At 46.4% G+C, this 23,423-nt stretch overlaps 1 protein-coding gene across 1 annotated transcript; it reads right to left on the bottom strand.

Annotated features, from left to right (window-relative positions):
- Positions 1-1,283: 1,283 nt before the first annotated feature.
- On the bottom strand, positions 1,284-12,042 carry B9D1 (B9 domain containing 1). Its single transcript, XM_035132116.3, has 7 exons — positions 11,818-12,042; positions 10,803-10,871; positions 10,085-10,196; positions 8,335-8,431; positions 7,405-7,467; positions 4,089-4,156; positions 1,284-2,889 (listed from the first exon to the last, which is right to left on the bottom strand). The coding sequence occupies exons 1-7, from the start codon at positions 11,881-11,883 to the stop codon at positions 2,744-2,746; spliced, it is 621 nt and encodes a 206-aa protein (XP_034988007.1). The 5' UTR covers positions 11,884-12,042; the 3' UTR covers positions 1,284-2,743.
- Between the last annotated feature and the right edge of the window lie 11,381 nt (positions 12,043-23,423).

Genomic DNA, 23,423 nt, shown 5'->3' with positions numbered 1-23,423 from the left:
AGCGTCAGCACGAGCAGCAAGTCAGGAGAAAGGAATGAGGAAGTGAGCGGGGTGGAGAGAGGGCTCTGTCAGACATCGGAGCCCCAGCCCCGCTATGAGAGAGGGCCAGGGGAGGAGGAGTCTGGAGAGATGTCGGACACCGGGCCACCAGAAAGGAGACCGTTCCCTCCTACGCCCGAATTGAGGCACGCTCCCACCCGTAGGGCCAGGGGGCGGCGCTTTGTGGTGCCCAGGCTTTTATGCTGGGAAAGAACCCGGAAGAAGCCATTGCGGGGTTCTGACTCGGACTAGGCAGTCATGTTTGCTGATATCTTTGCACTGTAAATAATATGCACAATAAAACTCTGAAAGACAAGATGGAGCGTCTTTACTCAAGAGTAGCCACAGAACGCCTCTGACAGTAATGCTGGTGGTCAACAAAAGAGGTTTAAAGACTGTCTCAAGGCAAATCTAAAAAATGTTGTATAAACACTGACAACTGGGAAACACTGGCCTGTGAGCGCTCCAGTTGGAGAATAGCCTTTACCAAAGGTGTCATAGACTTTGAACACACTTGAACTCAGAATGCAAGGGAGAAATGTGCTAAGAGGAAGGCACGCTTGGCAAACCCTCACCGGGATCAAATCCCGCCCAGGAACCAATGTCCCCACCATGGAAGGATGTGTGGGTCCAGAATTGGCCTCCACAGTCACTTACCAACTCATTGTTAAAACCGTGTTTATGGAAGACAATCTTAATCAGCTGCGAGTGATCGCCAAAGAAGAAGAAGGAGGAAGTGCCGATCACTCCAGTTTTGCTCCTTTCCCCTAGGGAGCAGAAGCAAAAGCCATGTTCCTTGGCTTTGTGTTGTCGCCGAACAGGGGAGAGTGGTTTCTTTTGCTCTAAACCAGGCTTTCCTAAACTTGGTCCCCAGTTGTTTTTGGACTGCCATTCCCATCATCCCTGGTCCTGCTAGGTAGGAATGATGGGAGTTGTAGTCCAAAAGGAGCTGGAGACCCAAGTTTGGGAAAACCTGCTCTAAACAAACCATGACTGGTAAGTTGAGAACAAACCTTGCCTTCAGACTGTGGTTTGTTTCACCCTAACCAAACCACCATCTCTTGTTTTGGACATCATTAAGTCCCAAGGATCATTGTTTCGTGCTCTCGATACATAGGAATAAAGGCAAGTGATCTGTGCATTCATGTATGGACATACCCAGAGTTATTTGATAAGAAGACTCTCCTTTCCCCACTACATTAAAAAAAAACCCACCACTCGCAAACAATATTACTACAAAGAAGACAGCTGCCCCCACAAATGTGGAAATCCTTTATTTAAAAAGAAACTGTACAAAATGGTGTAAGTACAAGGGCCCTTCCAAAGTACACCGGGCAACTTGGTGGGAATTTACAAAGCACCAATTTTGATGTAGGAAATTCTAAATAAGCTCATCTGTTTAATTGCGAATGGTATTGCTTTCATAAATAAGTGTTGGCATTATTTTTAAAATATCACTTCCCATACGGCAAGAAACCAGTTTCAAGTAATATTCGAACTTATCCCTTGTACTTGATTTCCCTTGTCTTTCCTGCAGGCCTCATCCATGCTGGCCATTAAGCCCACTTGTTTGCTGCAGGACTAATTTAAACCAGCTCTGCAATACTGATGAAATGGGATAAATCAGGTGCCAGAAGGGGCGGTCAGAGAACTAGAAAAAGAGATTCTCTCTTATCTCCAACTTTCCAAACATCATTAAGCATGAGTAACGTGTGTGCAAAAAGCAAAGGATTAACTTGGGGAGGTTGGAGCATTAGGGCCAGGACGTGCTTTGGAATATACAGGAACATTCCCCTGAAGAAAACTGCAAGCTGGGCAGAGGAACACTTGCAAATGCCTTAAGTGTAGCTGGCACAGAGGAGGCAAGTTTGTAAGCCCTTCCTGCGTGCTAAACTTTCTGTCTCGGCCATAATGGGATAGCCGACCCTTCAAAGCAGAAACGAGAAACTGAGTGGCACGACAGTGAAGCCAACCCTCCTACCGTGTAGGCTTGTGAGGTGTAAAAAAACGAACCACATTTTAAGCTGCAGGTAATCCTTTCAAGTGCTGCGCTGCTAAAAAACAAAGCCTGCAAGCTTGCTCCCTGCTGCACTACATTTATACATACATGGAACCCTTCCTTACATGAGCCATCTGCCATTGCCTGGTGTCCTCCAGAATCCTGCTACATTCCTTTGGGTAGAATGCCCCTTTGTCAGTGCTCTACGGTTGTCGGAACTCCAACTCCCATCAGGCTTGGCCAGAAGGCCAGGGATGATGGGAGATGCAGTCACCTGGAGGCAACCATGTTAGCTATCCCTGCTGCACTGGGTAGAGGGAAGGAAAACTCAGCCCGCTCTGCAGTTCATATGAAGAGGGTGAAACTGGCACAATGCTGGGCTGAGTTTAAACCTCTCTGCTAACCACGTTACTTGCTGCTGATTTTGTCCCTGCAGGCAAAACTGGTATTTGGGGAGGACCCAAAATTGCTTGGGCGGGGGGGGGGGGCAGGGGACGGGGTTCAGACACAGGCTATAGGTTATAAGCTCAGCACCTCTGCCCTAGAACCATGGAAACAGAACGTTTGAAATGGTCCTCGGGACACGCTTGTTAGTCCTGCGACAACTACAACAGGCCTGAGCTGAGTGACCCTAGTTCAAAAACCTTTGCCAGGGGGGCAGCTCACCCTACGGGCTTTCAAAGCAGGCCGGGAACCACCTGGTGTTCAGTAGTTTTGAATGCCGCCTGCCACCGACGTGAGCGAGGGGTTGGACGCGCTGGCAGGGCTCACATCGTAGCCCAGCTTCTTCATGTCCTTGGTCACCACGTTGAAGGAGAGGGTGACGAAGCCTTGCGAGCGCACCCGGGTCACTGGAAGAAGACCAAGTGAAATGAAATAAAAACCAGCGAGAGTTTATTTCACTCTAAAAATAATTTATTACTTGTACCCCACCCATGTGGCTGGGCCTCCTCAGCCAATCTGGGCAGCTCCCAACAGAATATTAAAAGCACGATAAAAGATTAAAAACTTCCCTAAACAGGGCTGCCTCCAGATGTTTTCTAAAAGTCAGATAGTTGTTTATTTCCTTGACATCTGATGGGAGGGCGTTCCACAGAGCGGGCGCCACTACTGAGAAGGCCCTCTGCCTGGTTCCCTGTAACCTCACTTCTCGCAGGGAAGGAACCACTAAAGGGCCCTCGGAGCTGGACCTCAGTGTCCAGGCTGGACAATGAGGGTGGAGACGCTCCTTCAGGTATACTGGGCCGAGGCCGTAAAATGGTCATTAAGATCGAAGGGCGGTGGTTCGACGTGTGCTTTTCTGAATGCAACTGCATTTAGAAAGCACTTGAAAATTCAATGGGGGGTGGGGAGAGTAAGTGCTGCCTCTCTGGAAGAGGCTACACATTCATCGCCCCCCTACTAACACTGGACGTCTTCCCTTGGCGATGCATATTTATTTGCAGATACAACGCAGCCTGCTTTGGAATCAGAGAATGGTACAGTTGGAAGGGCCTTCTCGGTGGTGGCGCCTGCCCTGTGGAACGTCTGCCCAACAGATGTCAAAGAGGAAAACAACTACCAGACTTAGATGGGCGGGGTATAAATAAAAAAAATTATTATTATTATTATTATTATTATTATTATTATTATTATTATTATTATTATTATTATTATCATCTTCTCGAGGTTCATCCTGCCCAACCCCCTGCATATTTCTTCCTTATTTGCAGTTCCCCTCCCAATCTCCTCCTTCCCTAAAGCCCTTCTAGCTTCAGGGTATATTTATAAACCAAACCAGATGTTGCCTTCTGTACCTCCATCACGGAACACCTCCCACTTGGGACTCTCCCCCCCCCTAAACCACAAGAATTCTCCGGTGCCAACACCTTCTGCAGGAGGAGCAGCAGCCCTGAACATGATTGCATCTTGAATTGGGGCAATATTTCAAGCTCGGTCTTTGCCGCTGCTCTTTAGGGAACAGGCTCTGCCTGTGATTCCATCTCTGCAGGGCCTGGCCTGCAGATAGCGTCCATCCCATCCAAGGAGCGTTCCCTCCCCAAGCACTTGCCTTCTCGGCCTTCTCCCTGCGCTACGACCTTGGGGTCTGTGAACTCTGGGCGTCTTCCCATAAGCCAGCTGGGAGGAAAAAGAAAGTTCACGGGTCATAAAGGCAACCTCACATTTCACTGGTTCCGAACCCCCCATAACCTAAACCTGTCAAATGTTACTGAGCCCCCAAATTTCACAATCCCAGAGTCTCTCTCACAAGTTCAACCAGCCACAAACGCACCCAGGCTTTGTTGGAAGCCACATAGGAAGGTGCTTTAAACAAGGGGTGGAGAAACTGTGGCTCTCTAGAAGTGGTTGGACCACAACTCTTCTCATCTCTGACCACTGGCCTCGCGGGCCAGGGCTGATGGGAGTTGTAGTCTTAACAATGCTTGGAGGGTTACAGTTTCCCACCCCTAGTCTACAGTGACTGGCAGGGTGGATAAAAACCAATGATCTTTTAAAAAAAATAATCAAAAATAATAATAATCGGATTTTAAAAATAAAATGCTTTTGGAGGAAAAATCTTTCTAAAGGTAGTTTTCTATTTAAGTTACATTATAGCCCAAAGGCTATTCACCAGGAAATAAGGATTTGTTTAAAGTTTTCCATGTGTGCTAAAACTCAGTCTAATTTTTTTTAAAAAAACTTGTTTAACCACATCAGTTAACAAACATGGATACATATGCTATCATGTTATTGTTTTAGTTAAATAAATTGTTTCAATTGTTATTAAGGAAATTCTTCTTCTTCTCCTTCCAATAAAGTGCAGCAGAAAAGTTGTCCAAATATAAAGAGTTAACTTATTAAACCTCACAATAATTTCATAATTATCAGTCTATGTATTTCTAATAGTATAACCAAAGCAGTAATTTTTGATATAGCTGTAAAAACTACTCTGAAAATTTATTATTTCAAAAATGAAACCTTCACCTGGTTATAAATATTATACCAGCAAGAATGACTCTCTCCGCAAAAAAATATGATTTAAATCAAATATTAAATCGTGATTTAAATCAAATTGATTTAAATCAAATCCACCCTAATGAGTGCCAGGAGCCCTCCACTTTTTCAGGTGGGGAAATTTCCCCAGTTCTACCTGGAAATGCCAAGGTTTTGGTTTGCAAAGCCAGAGCCCTGCCGTTAAACAATGACCCTTTGCTTCCTTATTCTTACTCGGCCCCTGGCAAATTTTCCTTTGCCACAGCTGGCCAACAGTTTGTTTGTTTTTTTTTCAATTTTTTTTATTCATTTTAAAATAAAATATAATACAACAAAAACAAAAACAAATACCTCACAACACCTACACATAAACTAAAAAAATAACAAAGAGAAAAACATAACAAAATACAAACAAAGAAATCAATATTTTTAACCCCCATTTTACTTAAAATTGTCTTGTGGACTTCCTCGATTCTCACCCTTCTGATTTTTTTTTTTGACAACTTTATTTTGTCCTTAGCAGTTTTCATACACGCTGGCCAACAGTTTGAACTGCCCCCTGTGCCTCGTCCCCAGCCCAGGCCAACAGTGTGTTGTTTACAATGTATGGGGATCGAGCCCCTCCTACCCAGCACACAGCGAGGAAAGTGTTAGCAGTTGTGTGCATGCAAGTGTGGTTAGGGAGAAGCTGCAAGCCGCTGGCAGGCTGTGCCAGGGGACAGTTTGTATAAGATTGACTGTTCGGTTCAAATATCAAATTGCACAGGGCCCTCATTTGTGTGGCTTGCCTCCTAAATATTAAATAGATGATTTGCACAAAGAGAGAAAGGGCACCTATGTGCAATCAAGCTGTTACATTTGCAAGCCGTCTAATTGGTGGCAGGGAGGTCATATTGCTACCCCAGCAGCCCAAGGTGACTTGGGACAGCAGCGTGGACAAGTGAAACCAGGGTGGATTTGATTTAAATCAATTTGATTTAAATCACGATTAAAATCACTAGTCAGTAAGGCTTGATTTAAATCATAGTTTTCTACATAAAGACTAATTCTTGCTGGTATAACTTTAATATGCAAGTAGATGAAGATTTTTAGAATAACAACTTTTCATATTAGTTTTTTATCCCCAGTTTAATAGGTTAATCATTCATATTTGGACAACTTTACTGTTGTAGGGACCCAGGTGGCGCTGTGGTTAAACCACTGAGCCTAGGGCTTGCTGATCAGAAGGTCGGCGGTTTGAATCCCTGTGACGGGGTGAGCTCCCGTTGCCCGGTCCCAGCTCCTGCCAACCTAGCAGTTTGAAAGCACGTCAAAATGCAAGTAGATAAATAGGAACCGCTACAGCGGGAAGGTAAATGGCGTTTCCATGTGCTGCACTGGTTTGCCAGAAGCGGCTTTGTCATGCTGGCCACATGACCTGGAAGCTGTACGCCGGCTCCCTCGGCCAATAATGCGAGATGAGCGCGCAACCCCAGAGTCGGTCACGACTGGACCTAATGGTCAGGGGTCCCTTTACCTTTACCTTTACTGTTGTACTTAGGAAGGAGAAAAATAATCATTACCTTAATAATAACAATTTAAATAGATTTATTCAACTGAAACAATAACATTACAACATATGTTATTTGCTTAAACAAACATCCATGTTTGTTAACTAATTTGGCTAAACAAAAACAATATATATATATTTTAAGAAACTTAGACTGTCAGCCCAGCCTACACATAAAAAACTTAAATACTGTCCACTCCAAACAATCAGAAAAATATTGTTTCTATTCTATTCACTGAACTTCTTGAAACTTAGCACTGAAGGGGTTGTTTCTGTATTCATAGGTTTGTAGAACAATAGGATTAAGGTCTTTTTCTCAACTCTGTTCATGTTATAACATTTTTGCTGTGAAGAAGAGGCATGTGATCTCTGCTGAGTCAAATTCAGTTTTGAGAACTGCAAAAGTAAACCAAGCACCTGTGATAATATCTTGTAGGCAGAGAAACTGCCCAATAATCTTACAAAAACCTCTGGAAGAGCATGACATTGTGAATGGATTAATGGAATTTATTTACCCAAAAAATTAAACATATACAACCTTATTCTACATAATTAAAAAACTAATCTTTATTTCATGATGGAATAACCTTTGGATGGTAATATATTTTCCTCAAAAAGCATTTTATTTAAAAAAATCCGATTTAAATAAAAAAAATCAATTTAAATCAAAAAATCCAATTGAAATAAAAGAAATCCGTGTTTTTTTAAAAAAAATCAGATTTTTATCCACCCTGAGTGAAACTGAGATGATGCTCACTGGAACCTATGATAGTGCTTCCAAGACATGTATAAAAAAAACACTTCCCAGTAAATCTTCACCCACATCGTACACATTCTTCAGTACCTTGTAAACTTCTGCAGCTTGGATGTCGATTCAGGAACAAACATTGGGATGGTCCTCTTGTGCCTGAAACAGAATTTTGGATATCCAAATCTGGTAGCTCAACTGGCTGAAGCAATTAGAAAAGACCCGGAAAAGAAACATGAATAAAGTCAGCGCTTTCCGTGCCCCATCGAAGCCCAAACCCTCACGTACCCCTTGGCAGAAAGAAAAAAGATTTGATGTTTCTTGGAGTCAATAATGAACAAGGATGAAATAATGTTGCAGTGACCCACTGCGCGGGGGGCTGGGGGTGTGTGTGGACCTATTCTTTAAGGAAATAATGGTTATGTCATCTCAGTGACCCACCCACAATGGCTCTGCTGAGAGATCAGCTCCTTTTTTGGTGGACTTCCCATAATCCAGCGGTAGCTTCCGTCTCATGCTCTGGGCGCCGGTTTTCGAGACTGCAAGAATATAGTTGCATCTTTTCCTCTCTCTTTTGTAATTGTTATATACAGTGGTGCCTCGCTTAACGAATGCCCTGCTTAACGAAATTTCCGCTTAACGAAAGAATTTTTCGAGCGGAGGTTACCTTGCTAGACGAATGCGTTTTACGAAAAATTCGTCTAGCGAATCGCGGTTTCCCATAGGAATGCATTGAAATTCAATTAATGCGTTCCTATGGGCGAAAAAAAAAATTCAAAATTTTTTCTATGCATTCCCATGGGATTCGCTAGACGAATCTTTCGCTATAAGAAAAGACCCGTGGAATGAATTAATTTCGTCTAGCGAGGCACCACTGTATTGGAAACCAATAAAACTGTGTTTTGAAGAAGAAGAAGAAGAAGAAGAAGAAGAAGAAGAAGAAGAAGAAGAAGAAGAAGAAGAGGAGTGCAACAGCTTAAGGCAACAACATTCAAACCGAGTCAAGGAGTGTGATTATGAACTCACCTCCCCGGGGTAAAAGGAATGTGAACCGCTCCATAGCCTCGGACCACGTCATTCCCAAAAAGATCAGGTCCGTACACGCTTATGACTATCTGAGGCCCTTGAGAGAAAAGAAAAGGACCATCAACCTAAAGGTGCTGTGATGGATTTGGTCCTCTTCCCATCTTGCTTGCTATTACCAGCATCCCACTGTGTTTTCTGCACCAGCTGCAGGTGCATGGATGAAGCTTGGTGGGAGAGCAGCTCTGAAGTTGTATCTCTCGCCTTCAGCGACTAAGAATTCCTGCTGGGTAAACAGGTGGCCAGGTGTCTCCCCACCCTCCTCCTGCCCCCAGGGCAAAGCAGCTCAGTGACACAAAGTGACGGGCTGGCCCGTTTTATTTTGTGTTATTTCTGGAGTTGTGACAGGCGTAGGGCCCCAGATTCATCAACTATTCCTTTGAGGTGAGGTGTCTTGGGTTGTAAGGGGAAGAAGACCACTTTGCCAAGCATGTTTGGTCTCAGGCCTTCTTAACAGGCATGGCTGAAAAGAAGCATAGCTGGTGGAATCACAGAATCGTGGAGTTGGAAGGGTACCCCCAAGGGTCATCTAGTCCAACCCCCAGCATTGCAGGAAGGTTCCTCCCTCAGTGAATTCAGTTCTTGCCAGTCTTGATGGAGAGGGAAGGACACCCAAATTGTACCCATAAGCAGGACTCTCCTCCGCAGTCCCTCTTTGCCCTTCTCTGTAACTAGTAAAACCAGAATAAGTAACCCAGCTATTTGTTAAGTGTTAAAAGGCACTAAATTTTCAGCATTCATAGCAAGCACCGAGCTTTGCTTGGTGCAGAATTTCAGTTGCCTCACTGCAGAATTCTGAGATCTTTTTCAGGACAGAAAACACCCTCTTCCCTTCCCATTTTATTAAGCAGAAGGGGTGATCCATCCATTGTGTCTTTCCTTTCAGAAACCTGAAGCCTTGCTAAGGGCTACTAAAAGGTAAAGGCACCCCTGACCATTAGGTTCAGTCGTGGATGATTCTGGGGTCGCCACTCTGGGGTTGTGGCAGCAGGTGAAAGAGACAAGCTTCGTGATGTGACATAGCGTTTAGAGAGGCAGGACTAGGACACGGGGGATCAAACCACTGAAACTCACTGGTGTGACTTTGAGCCAGTCACTCTTCCTACCCATCAGGGATGTTGTGAGGTTTAAAATGCGGAGGGAGGAAAACAATTTGTTCCCGCTTTGAGCTCCTTGGTGGAAAGGTGGGATAAAAAGGTAAAGGTAAAGGACCCCTGACAGTTAAGTCCAGTCACGAATGACTCTGGGGTTGCAGCGCTCATCTTGCTTTACTGGCCGAGGGAGCCAGCGTACAGCTTCCAGGTCATGTGACCAGCATGACAAAGCCGCTTCTGGCAAACCAGAGCAGTGCACAGAAACACCGTTTACCTTCCCGCCAGAGTGGTACCTATTTATCTACTTGCACTGTGACGTGCTTTCAAACTGCTAGGTTGGCAGGAGCTGGAACCGAGCAACGGGAGCTCACCCCGTCGCAGGGATTCAAACCGCCAACCTTCCGATTGGCAAGCCCTAGACTCAGTGGTTTAGACCACAGCGGCACCCACGCCCCTAGAGCCCTCCATATCTGTTGTATTCCAAATCTCTCTTCTAACATGCATGCACCAAACTTGAAACACGGGTCTGAGCACCTCAGCCACCCTTTTCCTGTTGGTGGTTATCGAGCTCCAAGACCCTCTTGCTTCACTTTACTTACAGCCAAAGGGATTCGTGCTCTTGAAGGTGATGTCAATGGGGAAATTCCACACCAGGTCTTGCGGGGCGACTCTGTTTTTAGAAGTGATCTGTGAGATTCCTTCTTCCAAACCCTGTAAGGAAAAGGGAGGGTGGAGTCAGACCTTTTCTTTTCACATAAGATTTTGGAAGGAGATTCCAAAGATCAGAGGGAGACAACCACAGGTCTTCCTGAAAAACTGAATAGGTTCACAAAAACAGCATGTGATTGACAAAAAACAGAAATGCCCACAACACCATCCAGGTGAAGAAGTGACATTATCAGAGTTCAGAAACCAGAGGTACTATTTAATCCCTGAGCTAGGGAAATGAGGTGCTTTGGGGGGGGAGCAGGGGAGATTCTAGTATTCAACAGGTGTAGCAAGGCACATGTTTTGGATTAGGTTTATTTGGCCCAGCATCCTTCTCCCCAAATCGAGCAGCCGGAGGCCTCTGGGAAAATTACAAGGACCTGAACCTGTCTGCTGTCTCTTGAATTTGGCAATCAAAGGTAGACCCTGATAATGGATATTCTGTTTCCCTGTTGCGGATGCTGATTCCTTTTCTGTGGCTTTAAAGCACAGCAAAGAGAAATGGATGGATTTGATGCAAGCGGTCCAGAAAAACAGCTGTGCTTGCCTTTTTTCGAACAAACGAGGACATGGTTAAGGAAGCAGCAAGATGAATGGAGAAAGACTTACTGAAGTAGGGGCCCAGTCGTAACCGTACACGAAGCAGTACTTGCAGTAGAGGTCGTCAAACTCCGGGAACTGAAAACAAAAAAAAAAAGTGCTTTGAATCTTTCCATACAGCTCCCTATACTCATCCTGATGTGTGGGGGTTTGCCAAATGCAGCGCTTGGGCCGGGCTCCCATGCACTGAAAAGCTGCTGCAGCAGAAGCTTTCGCCACAAAGTGCTTGTCTCACTTTTCCTCAGGGCAGGCAATGCAACACAGCAGCTTTTCTTCATTTCTTCCTCTGCCACCAGCACTCTTTAAATGGAAAACCAGCTCCAGCTTAAGGATGCAGGGGCAAAGAACTGGGGAACCTACAGACATACCTGCCGACACCCCGAAATCACCCCCTCCTTTCCCATGCAAGGTTCTTCACCCTTTCACACCTGCACTCTAAGGCACAAATCCAACCGGTCAAGCTTCCCTTGCTGTTCACCGCTCTGATATTTTGTCATGAGAGGGTTTCATGCAAGTGCCTTTTATATCTATAGGCTATATGCAAGGATGACAGCGTCCGTCAATTGCTGCACCTGTGGGATTTGTGCCTGCCCTGCAGCTAATTAATGCACAGAAGCAAGAGAAGCTGGCATTTCTAATTACAGTCATAGGAAATGAAAATCCAATGCAATACTCCACCCCAACCCGATTTCTACGAGCAGCTGCACCTGTTGGGTATCTGCCTGTTGCGCTGCTCGCAATAGGGAGATGGAAGCCCGGGGAGAAAACACAGCCAGGCGCTCTCTTTCTGTGAAAGGCACAACAGCAGGGTGAGTGGAAAACGGGGCGCGGGAATAAAGAAAGGTCGTACCCCCCTCTGTCCGACTTGGTTCCGCCCAAGGCCTGGGGGTACAGAACAGGCGGGAGATACCACGGCGACCGTCTGGAGGGGTGAAGGAGACGAAGATCGCGTTTTCACTCTCTAGCCCGCCCCCCCCCGTTTCCCCAGGGGGGCAAAAGCAGCCCCTGCACGCCCCCGGCTTACCTGCGCGCTCTCGATCTGCCCATTGACCATGAGAAGGAAGACGGTGGGACTAGCGGCGGCCGCCATCGGGGCCTCACAGGCGCCGGGAGAGGGCCCGTTGCTAAAGGCCGCGTCTCTGGCCCTCCTTAGCAACGGCGGACGGCGCGGCGCGTGGGCCAATCTTCGTTCCGCGCCGCCCTTTCGGAACGCGAAGGGGCGGGGCAAAGAACGTTGGGTTGCTGAATCGGAAGCTGCTTGGGAGGGAGGACTCCGCTCTGGGTCACAAGGCGATGATGATGCGCTATGGATGAAATAGCGCGGAGCAGGCATAGGCAAACTCCGGCTTTCCAAAATTTGGGACTACAATTCCCATCATCCCTGACCACTTGTCCTGTTAGCTAGGGATGATGGGAATTGTAGCGCCGGAGTTTGCCTATGCCTGGCGTAGTGTTATTCATTGCAACGGTTGCGAAGCAGCAACAAAAACAGCTAGCAAGAGCTGTAATAGCAATAATAATAATAATAATAATTTATATAATAATAAACATGTAAATTAGAACGATAATGTGCTTTTATTGTGATAGCAACTGTAAAAATGTGATTCTGGCTTTGGCGTGTGGAATTTGTTTGTTTTATTTTGTGACTTTTTAAAATATTGGATCAGATTGTTCCTATTAATGTTTGATGTTTTATTACGTTTTTATATGCATTGGAAGCTGCCCAGAGTGGCTGGGACAACCGAGCTAGATGGGTGGGGTACATATAAGAAAATATTATTATTATTGTTATATTACTGCCATAGGCACGCTGAGGCCATTTGAGGGATATAAATAATTATAACAAATCGTTATAGAGAACGGTTGGTTTTCATATGATCATTCATGTATATATATATATATATATATAGAGAGAGAGAGAGAGAGAGAGAGAGGGAGAGAGAGAGGTAAAGGGACCCCTGACCATTAGGTCCAGTCGTGACCAACTCTAGGGTTGCGCGCTCATCTCGCATTATTGGCCGAGGGAGCCGGTGTACAGCTTCCAGGTCATGTGGCCAGCATGACAAAGCTGCTTCTGGCGAACCAGAGCAGCACACGGAAACGCCGTTTACCTTACCTTCCCTATTTATCTACTTGCACTTTGACATGCTTGCAAACTGCTAGGTTGGCAGGAGCTGGGACCGAGCAACGGGAGCATATATATATGCATATATATCTCCCACCTTTCCTCCCGGAGACAGACAGTCAACTCCACAGCAGTGACCAGAGGAGGAATGACCACTGGGAGGGACACCGGGAGAAGAAATGCCCTGGTGCGTCTGCAGCAGCACAACCGGATGCCTTCATCTGCCCCAACTGCAACAAAACATGTCTTTCCTGAGGAGTGCATACTTCTTCCTGCTTCTCTCCCGATTTCCCCCCCTCACAACAACCTTGTGAGGTAGGAGGTTAGGCTGAGAGATGGTGACTGGATAAAGGCTACTCGGTGATCTTCATGGCTCTGTGGGAATTTGAACCCTGATCTTCCAGGTCCTAAACTTGGCACACTTAACAATTCTATCACACTAATGATACTGGGTTTTTTGGTTTTTTGTTTTTTTAAAAAGTAATAATAATACGTTATGATAATAACTGAAATATCAGGATGGTGATTTAAATACTGTGGTGTTATTATTGCAAAACAATCTGCTGTTGCCATCATGCTTTTTTCTTCTAGCATCCTAAGCACTTAATAGTTTTTTTCTTTATGGAGAACTTTTTTAGTGGTTTGTCGCAATGTGCACCAACCTGATGCTTTGATGGAAGATTTAGGACGGATAAAAGGAAGGACCTTTTCACACAGTGCATGGTTAAAGTGTGGAACTCAGGCCTGCAGGAAGCCACCAACTTGGATGGCTTTAAAAGAGGATTGGACTAATTCCTGGAGGAGAAGGATGTCAGTGTCTACGTAGCTCTGCTATGCTCTGCCTCCGGAGTGCTTCTGAATCCCAGTTTCTGGAAACCGCAGGAGGGGAGAGTTGCTCTGGTGCTCAGATTCTGCTTGCAGGTTTCCCAGTGGCATGTGGTCGACCCCCGTGAGAACAGGATACCAGACTAAATAATGCTGGCAGCTGCTGATGGGTGTCGTAGTCTAGAACAGGCTGCTTTATGGAATAACTTCCCTTGCCACTAAAGGTAAAGGGACCCCTGACCATTAGGTCCAGTCGCGTACGACTATGGGGTTGCACGCTCATCTCGCTCCATAGGCCGAGGGAGCCGGCGTTTGTCTGCAGACAGCTTCCCGGTCATGTGCCCAGCATGACTAAGCCCATAGCTGCCAAGTCGCCCGTTTCCCCCGGGAAACCCCTGTTTTTAAAGCCGTTTCCCGCTGTCATCCCGAATGGTGAAATATCCCGTAATCCCCCCGGATTTCTTCCGGTGCCGCTCTGCCCATGTCTGGGCACCGGAAATCGGGCAGCACCGGCACCGGAAGTTGCTTCTACGCATGTCTGGACATGCATAGAAGCAACTTCCAGTGCCGGCGCTGCTGATCCCGTATTTTTCTAACCGGGACTTGGCAGCTATGGACTAAGCCACTTCTGGCGAACCAGAGCAGCACACGGAAATGCCGTTTACCTTCCCACCAGAGCGGTACCTATTTATCTACTTGCACTTTGATGTGCTTTTGAACTGGTAGGTGGGCAGGAGCTGGGACCAAGCAATGGGAGCCCCCACCCCCACCCCTGGTCGTCGGCAAGCCCTAAGCTCTGTGGTTTAGACCACAGTGCCACCCAAGTCTAGAACAGCTGAAGGAGGCGGGTTGTCAAAGGCTGCTTTATGGAATAGCTTCCCTTGCCACTAGATGTCCCCATTTAATTATCGCTAGCTGCAGATTGGGAAGCCGTTGGAGAGTTACTGAGAAGCAACAGATAGAACTGATCTGTTTTCATCGGAAAACCAGCCTAGCCCCTTGCAACTGGGGACGGGGCCTCCTCTGCAGCGGTGTCCCAACAACACCATCCTGAGATACCACGAGTGACAAGGTAGCTCTGATCTTCACCAGGCTCTGGCAGACATATAAGAGCAGAAAAGTGCCTGTTTGGATCAAGCTGAAGGATCATGGGAACTGTAGTTTGTTAAGGCTGCTGAGAGTTCCTAGGAGACCCCTCACAGAGCTACAGTTCCCAGCACCCTTAGCATACTACAGTTCCCAGGATTCTTTGGAGCAGCGGTCCTCAAACTTTCCCCTCTGGGCCACACTTTCAGAATAATTCTTTTCTTGTGCCACATGCCATAGGTTTTTTTTTTTTTGATCAGCAATACATTGGAAAACAAATGAGTCTTCTCTCTGTTTCAATGGCGATTCTGGATCACGACTAAGATTGTCCTCAGTGAAAAGACATCTACCTATATTCTGCAAATAAAATACTACACTGAAATATTTAAATGTTCCTTCGATTGTCCTTGAATCTTCCTGCCCCACTTGCCATTCTCTCCTACACCCTTTGAAAATCATTGCTTTGGGGGAAGCCATGACTGTTGTTAACATGGTATAATAGTGCTTTAAAGCACAGTGTGGATGTGACATAGAAATAATTTCAAATCAATTAGCCGATGGCGATTTTAAACAAAACCAGCTCTTCTGCTCGCCACCAGCATTTTTTTTGGGGGGGAGGGGACTGGTGTCTCTCCTTTGCCCAGAAAATGAGAGCACCCCTTTCCCCGCTTCTAAACTAGAATTGAGGACCCTTTAGCCCTCCCATCAGCCTTGACCATTGTACATGCTGGCAGTGGCGGATCGGAGACCAGCAAGATTTGGAGGCCACCTGACAGTAAGAGCTGTTCGGCAGTGGAATTTGCTGCCAAGGAGTGTGGTGGAGTCTCCTTCTTTGGAGGTCTTTAAGCAGAGGCATGACAGGCATATGTGAAGAATGCTTTGATGGTGTTTCCTGCTCGTCAGGGGGTTGGACTGGATGGCCCTTGTGGTCTCTTCCAACTCTACGATTCTATGATTCTAAGGCAGGATTGAAGGCAGCCAAGTCTGTCAAAACTTATCTCTCTTCCCTCTCACAATGCTCAAGCTGGTTTTTACTTTGGTCCCCCAGTGAGCAACATCTAATTAGCTACATTTCATACCATTACGCTTGTAATGAAAACCTGGAGTGGGACCAGTTTTTTTTTAAAAAAAATCTTATTACAGGAAAAGCTCTAAAGAAAGAATCCACAGGGAGCTGGTTCAATGGTGCCCCAGTTCCCGCTCTATGTCTGTGACCTAAAAATGGTGCAATTCCTTTTGGCGAATGTTGAAAACTTTCTTCTGTCTCTTTACACTGACTGTAGATGAGCGGCAGAGCATCTGTTCTGGATGCAGAAGGTTCCTGGTTCACTCTCACGTAGCACCGGGTAAAAATCAGCTACAGGACAGCCCAGAGAGCTGCTGCCAGCCAGTGTAGACAGCACTGTGCTAAATAGACCAGTGGCCTGACTGAACGTATAAGGCAGCTTCCCATGTTCCTAAACTCTGCCCCTAGTCAGCAGCTTGACTAGCTCACTCAGAGTATGATGCTGATAATGCCAAGGTTCGATCCCCGTACAGGAAAGCGAATAATAATAATAATAATAATAATAATAATAATAATAATAATAAATTTATTATTTATAGCCCGCCCATCTGGCTGGGTTTCCTCAGCCACTCTGGGTGGCTTCCAACAAAATATTAAAATACAATAGTCTGTCAAACATTTAAAGCTTCTCTAAACAGGGCTGCCTTTAGATGTCTTCTAAAAGTCTGTTAGTTGTTTTTCTCTTTGACATCTGGAGGGAGGGCGTTCCACAGGGCGGGTGCCACTACCGAGAAGGCCCTCTGCCTGTAACTTGGCTTCTCGCAGTGAGGGAACTGCCAGAAGGCCTTCAGTACTGAACCTCAGTGTCCGGGCAGAACGATGGGGTGGGACTAGATCAGGCATCTCCAAACTTGGCCCTCCAGATGTTTTGGACTACAATTCCCATCGTCCCTGACCACTAGTCCTGTTAGCTAGGGATCATGGGAGTTGTAGGCCAAAACATATGGAGGGCCGCACTTTGGGGATGTCTGGACTAGATGATCATCCGGGTACCTTCTAACTCTACAATTCTAGTTGCGGAGGTATAGTTTGTTGAGGTTTCTAGTTATTTGTACCCTTAAGTATCTGTATTTGGTGCGGCAAAGTTTTTTATCTGTGTGATGTTGCTGAATTCTTTTGGGATTTGAGGGGTGTATGTGTTGAAACACATACTCTCAGATTTTCCAAAATTCACCTGTAGGCCTGACTCCATTGTAAGTGTATTGAGATCTTTGGTTAGGGTGATTGCTGTGCTTCTGGGGTCTGGCGTCACGACCATCGTCTGTGAAGAGTCCTATTTTATAAGCTTTGCCTTTAATTTCCACTCCCTTGATGTTGGGGCCCCAACTCTACAATTCTATGATTCGAAGAGGTTGTTGGACTACAACTCCCCTAACCCCTCACGATTGGTTGCACTGGGTGGGACTGATGGGAGCTGGAGTCTGAAACATCTGGAAGAGATCCAGAGGCCCTTGCTCTATCCCTAGTTTATGTGGGTGGTGCTGTGGGTTAAACCACTGAGCCTAGGGCTTGCCGATCAGAAGGTCGGCGGTTCAAATCCCCACGATGGGGTGAGCTCCCGTTGTTCGGTCCCTGCTCCTGCCAACCTAGCAGTTGGCAGTGCAAGTAGATAAGTGCAAGTAGATAAATAGGTACTGCTCCAGTGGGAAGGTAAACGGTGTTTCCGTCTGCTGCTTTGGTTCGCCAGAAGTGGCTTAGTCATGCTGGCCACATGACCTGGAAGCTGCACTCCGGCTCCCTCGGCTAGTAAAGCGAGATAATAATAATAATAATAATAATAATAATAATAATAATAATAATACTAAAATTTTATTTATACCCCGCCCTCCCCAGTCAAAACTGGGCTCAGGGCGGCTCACACCAATAAAATTACAATAAAACATAAAAAGCAATTAATTAAAATACAGACCAAAATACAGTATTAAAATTTAAAATGCAGCCTCATTTCGAGTAGTCCACAAATTCAAGCCACGAGGGAGGAAAAACACAGGGGTCAGACTAAGTCCGAGCCAAAGGCCAGGCGGAACAGCTCTGTCTTGCAGGCCCTGCGGAAAGATGACAAATCCTGCAGGGCCCTGGTCTCCTGTGAAAGAGCGTTCCACCAAGTTGGGGCCAACACTGAGAAAGCCCTGGCCCTAGTAGAGGCCAATCTAGCCACCCCATGTCTCGGGATCATCCAGATGAGTGCCGCAACCCCAGAGTCAGTCATGACTGGACCTAACGGTCAGGGGTCCCTTTACCTGTAGTTTATGTGCAATGCTGCCTTGCATACAGGAATAAATCAAAGCCTCTGGGGAGGAAGTGAGCACGATTCATCCTAATTCTTTCTGTTAAATAAAGAGAGAGAGACCTATTCGTCTGAACTCTGGCCCCTCTTCGGAACAGTCGGATCTGAAGATCTGACGCGCCGTCTGTCCTCGCTGTTAATTAATGACTCATCCCGGCATCAAAAGCAAGAAGCTTTTGACAGGCGGATGGTGCTGTTTCAGGGACGTCCAATTCATCTTTTAGGAGGAGGACGCAGGTGGACAAAAAAACAACAGCAGTTCTGGAACTCGATAAAAGAACAGTCCTTGTAAGAACATGAGAAGAATCCTGCACCTGGATCAGGCCCGTGACCCATCTAGTCCAGCATCCTGTCATCACAGTGGCCAAAGGCAAGCCTGCAAGCAGGACCACAGCTGTTTGGAGTCACTTTGCACAGGCTAAATTTCTGATTGTGTTGACTAAAAATCCTCCCCACCCCCTTTTCTTTTGGTCAAGTGGAAAACACGAGCCTCCCACACACAAACATGGGCAAAGCCACAATTAAATTAAAGGCAGCCTTTAATCTCTAAATGTGCCTAATATTTGCACAAAGGTTTTAGGATGAATAATTAAATAAAGCTTCATCCATTAAACCTGGCCCGGCAAAGATTTTAAGGCAGGGATGTGTCTTAATGACTCAGAGATGTCTAGTCTCTCTCTCTCTCTCTCTCTCTCTCTCTCTCTCTCTCTCTCTCTCTCTCTCTCTCTCTCTCGCCTTTAAATAAGAGGAAGAGAAAGAATATCCTTCGGAGCATTTTGTGAAAATGTACGGTTTTGCAGCAGGTGAAATAGACAAGCTTCGTGGTGTGGCGTAGCGGTTAGAGGGGCAGGATTAGGACCCGGGGGGATCGGATCAAACCACTGAAACTCACTGGTGTGACTTTGAGCCAGTCAATCTTCTTTAGCCTAACCTACCTGTCAGGGATGTTGTGAGAGTTAAAATGCGGAGGGAGGAAAACCATTTGTGCCGCTTTGAGCTCCTTGGTGGAAAGGTGGGATAAAAAGGTAAAGGTAAAGGACCCCTGACAGTTAAGTCCAGTCACGAATGACTCTGGGGTTGCAGCGCTCATCTCGCTTTACTAGGTGAGGGAGCCGACGTTTGTCTGCAGACAGTTTTTCCGGGTCATGTGGCCAGCATGACTAAGCCACTTCTGGTGAAACCAGAGCAGCGCACGGAAATGCCGTTTACCTTCCCACTGGAGCGGTACCTATTTATCTACTTGCACTTTGACGTGCTTTCGAACTGCTGGGTTGGCAGGAGCTGGGACCGAGCAACGGGAACTCACCCTGTCACGGGGATTCGAACCACCGACCTTCCGATCAGCAAGCCCTTGGCTCAGTGGTTTAGACCACAGTGCCACCCGTGTCCCTTCGGAAAGGTGGGATATGTTATAATAAACATTATTCCTGCAATGCAGGGGGTTGGATTAGATGGTCCTCAGGGTCCCTTCTATGATTCTATGAATAAATATCAGGAACAGGTTCATAATAGTGTTAGCCCCCTGCTCTTCCAGCCTCTAACACACTGGCACATTTGAACAGAAGAAGATTTATGCTGGAGCAGGCCCCAAACCCGTTTTGCTCCAGCATCACCTTCCCACAGTGTCCAACCAGATGCCTATGTAAATCCCACAATCCTATAATCATAGAGTTGGAAGGGACCACAAGGGTCATCTAGTCCAACCCCTCTGCTATGCAGAAATATTTTGCCCAGTGTGGGGCTTGAACCCACGACCCTGAGATTAGGAGTCTCACACACCTCCAACATATAACTAAGCCATGCAGTTCCCCCCTGGGGATTGATGGATAAACTGCTATTGGAACCGTAACTCTGTGAAGGGAACAGGGGTCTCCAAACACCTCTTGCCGCCCTTAATAAACTGCAGTTCCCATGGGGGAAGCCATGGCTGTTTACAGTGATGTAATAGGGTGGTGTGGACTTGGCCTGTTTGGGGTGGTGGTGCCTATGTGGCCCCCAGAGGGTTGTCCAAAGGCAAATGTGGCCCTCAGGCCTCTCCTTTACAGTTCATTCCATGCAGCAAAACCTTTGATCTCTCTGTCCTTCTTGGTTTTAGCTCCTGGAAGGTGCCACCGTCACCTGGTCAAATGAGACAAGGATTAGCTTCTTAACCCCCACCCAACGCACGTCTGCAACCTTCAACATTGCCTCAGTGCCTTTCAGGAAACAGATGTAGATAAGGAATGGAACCAGGGGCCTACCCATGATTTTAAGATAAGTGAAAACCTGCTCTTTAAAGCTCCATCGGCAGAAACGTCAATCCGCAGAAAACCAGAACTGATGTTTGCTCCAATTCAGATTGAAAGAGCGGGTTTTCATGGGGAAAGTTCAGGGCAAACAAACAAGCGCAAACGCTCAGACACGGAGCGTCCAAGCGCCGTCCTCTGCCTGCAAAAGGTAAGTGAGGATAAGCCCTACGAAGGTCGTTCCCCACATTTATTTCAAAGAGACAGCTCAATCCACCGACAATTGGAACGGTCACATCGCAAGGATGCAGTGTCCGTCTTCTGGGACAATAACACTTGAGACGGTACCTCCTGAGGTGGCAGCAAAAGGTCCCTGTAAATATTCCCTCATAAATCTGTAGGATGCAAGATACTGTTTGGTCTTCCAAGTTCCTGTTTGTACCGATTTGGATGCTTCTACATTCAAGTCATTATAACATGCCCCCAAAGTAGCTATTTTGTGATACGCCATTTCCCCCCCTCCCATGGCGGACATTTTTCTGACTGTTGCCCACGACACCCTATCAAAATTGCAGGTGTTAGAATTGGCCGGAAAACATTGCTGACAGCAGCTGCGTTGACGTAGGTGACAAGAAGGCGAGAATTGCCTTTACTGGATCAAGCCAAAATCCACGAGGTCCTTCTTTCTGTTTGCAACAGTGGCCAACCAGGGCCTCTGAAGAGCTTCCAAGTAGGGTAGGCAGGTTGTGACCTGTCTCTTGCTTCACCTCGGCATGATCTGGCACTCAGGTAGACTGCATCAGTACACAGAGGCTCTGTACATTCAAGGTTGCATTACTGGATATAGTCGTAGATTGGTTGGCTGAAACTGTGGGTTAAATCCACTCTCTGTTCACTATTGATGTCAGAAATGTTATGGGGAGGAGCAACCTGTGGCCCTCTAAAATGTGGCTGGACTACAATTCCCATTGTCTTTGACCACTGACCATGCTGGCTGGGACCAATGGGATTTGGAGTCCAACAACATCTGGAGGGGACTCTCAGATGAACCAAGCATCCCCTTGCAAGCGTCCTTATTTCCCTCTTCCGCTGCATAATCCAGCGGATTCAAAATGTCAGCACGTTCTTGGGCAGACATTCTTGCAACCCCTGAATATATTACTGATAACCATCATGCTTCTCAAAGCCATTTGAGCTACAAAGGATGCAAAGTGTTTGCTTACAACACAATCATGGGGAATGTCATCTGAGGACCAAACTAGACGTGGCATGATTGATTTGTGAGTAAAATCTCCTGGTTGTTGTTTTTTTTTTAAAAAAATATTATTTAACGTGTCAACTGGGCACCATTTTCCTTATTAAGCACACACACCCCTCTCCAAATTGCTAGTACCCCACACATCAGCATGTATCCTATAGGTATTTGGAAGCTTGAGAAGGGCAAATTTTAAACCATTGTCACATCAGAGAACCAGGGAACCGTGTTTCTGCTCGTTCACACCAGCTTGGCTTCGCGTTACATGCGATCTGGGCCCATGTCGGCCCTTTCTTTAATCCTTCACAAATATCACCAGAAAGCTGAATCACTGCCACCAACAGAGACCTGGATGAATCATGTCTGGGAGATGGCGCTCTTGGACCATCTTACACAGAGATAGAGGGCTGGCGGCAACATGTCAGAAAAGGGATTTTTCGTTTCCCTTCTTCTCATTCATAAACAAGGCGCGGCATCTTTTATACACCCCGGTCTCTCTAGCTCCGTTTTGGAAGTGGCTACACGGGGGATCATTGAAAGTGGGGTGAGAAATGAGGCGTAGGGTCCTGCACTGGCTCCCGGTGGAGTACAGGATCAGGTTTAAGGTGCTGGTTTTGACCTTTAAAGCCCTATGCGGCTTGGGACCCTCGTACCTATGGGACTGCCTCTCCTGGTATGCCCCGCGGAGGACCTTAAGGTCCACAAACAACAACATTCTGGAGATCCCGAGCCATAAGGTGGCTAGATTGGCCTCTACTAGGGCCAGGGCCTTTTCAGTATTGGCCCCAACTTGGTGGAACGCTCTTTCACAGGAGACCAGGGCCCTGCGGGATTCGTCATCTTTCCGCAGGGCCTGCAAGACAGAGCTGTTCCGCCTGGCCTTTGGGTTGGATTCAGTCTGACCCCTGTGGATTTTCTCCCTCATGGTTTGGATTTATGGACTACTTAAAATGAGGCTGCATTTTAAATTTTAATATTGTATTTTAATCTGTATTTTAATTAACTGTTTTCTTTTCTTTTATGTCTTCTTGTAATTTTATTGGTGTTAGCTGCCCTGAGCCTGGTTTTGACTGGGGAGGGCGGGGTATAAATAATAAAATTATTATTATTATTATTTATTATTCCGTCTTCACCATGTTACAGGCACCACATTATGGCTGTACGGTGCTTTGCTTCGCGCAAGCTTGTAACCAAAACGATTTTGTGTGGTTGGTCATATCTGCAGTTAGTTATGTTCCACGAAAACAATCACAATTACTTTAGAACCAACAAATATTTTAAAAGCAGATTGAGAAGGAGGGGAACCGCTGCTGATGACACAGATGCTAGCCAGTAAGTACTGCTTCCATTGGGCACCTTCCCATTCATAGGAAAATGGGTGTTGCCAGCATGGTGCCCACCGGCACCAATGTGCCCACCAGTGCCTCCTATGGTTATGAGGTCCTGCCTCTTTTTCTTCTCCTTTAAACATGTTAACCATTTCCGTGGAACGCCACACAGCACGGCAGCCATTTTGTGCCACCTTGCACCTCCCCACCCACCATTTTGTGACTGGCGACCGTGGCACTTTTTCAGAACTCCCAATGTGCCCCCAAAGGTTGGCGACCCCTAGAAAATATTCTCCAAAAATCTGCACAACATTTTTTCTTGTCAGAGTTCACAACAGGGGGGGGGGGGAAGCCCTTGGTGAGGGTTCTGTGAAACTGCCCCCATGTTTTTCCTTTCTTCAACCGAGATTGATTCTGGATGTTATTCATTTAC

This window comes from Zootoca vivipara, chromosome 13 (assembly GCF_965207765.1).
Source record: "Zootoca vivipara chromosome 13, rZooViv2.hap1.1, whole genome shotgun sequence".
NCBI lineage: Eukaryota > Metazoa > Chordata > Lepidosauria > Squamata > Lacertidae > Zootoca > Zootoca vivipara.
The sequence above is the reverse complement of the archived record's forward strand: the minus strand, read 5'-3'. Positions and strand labels throughout refer to the sequence as shown.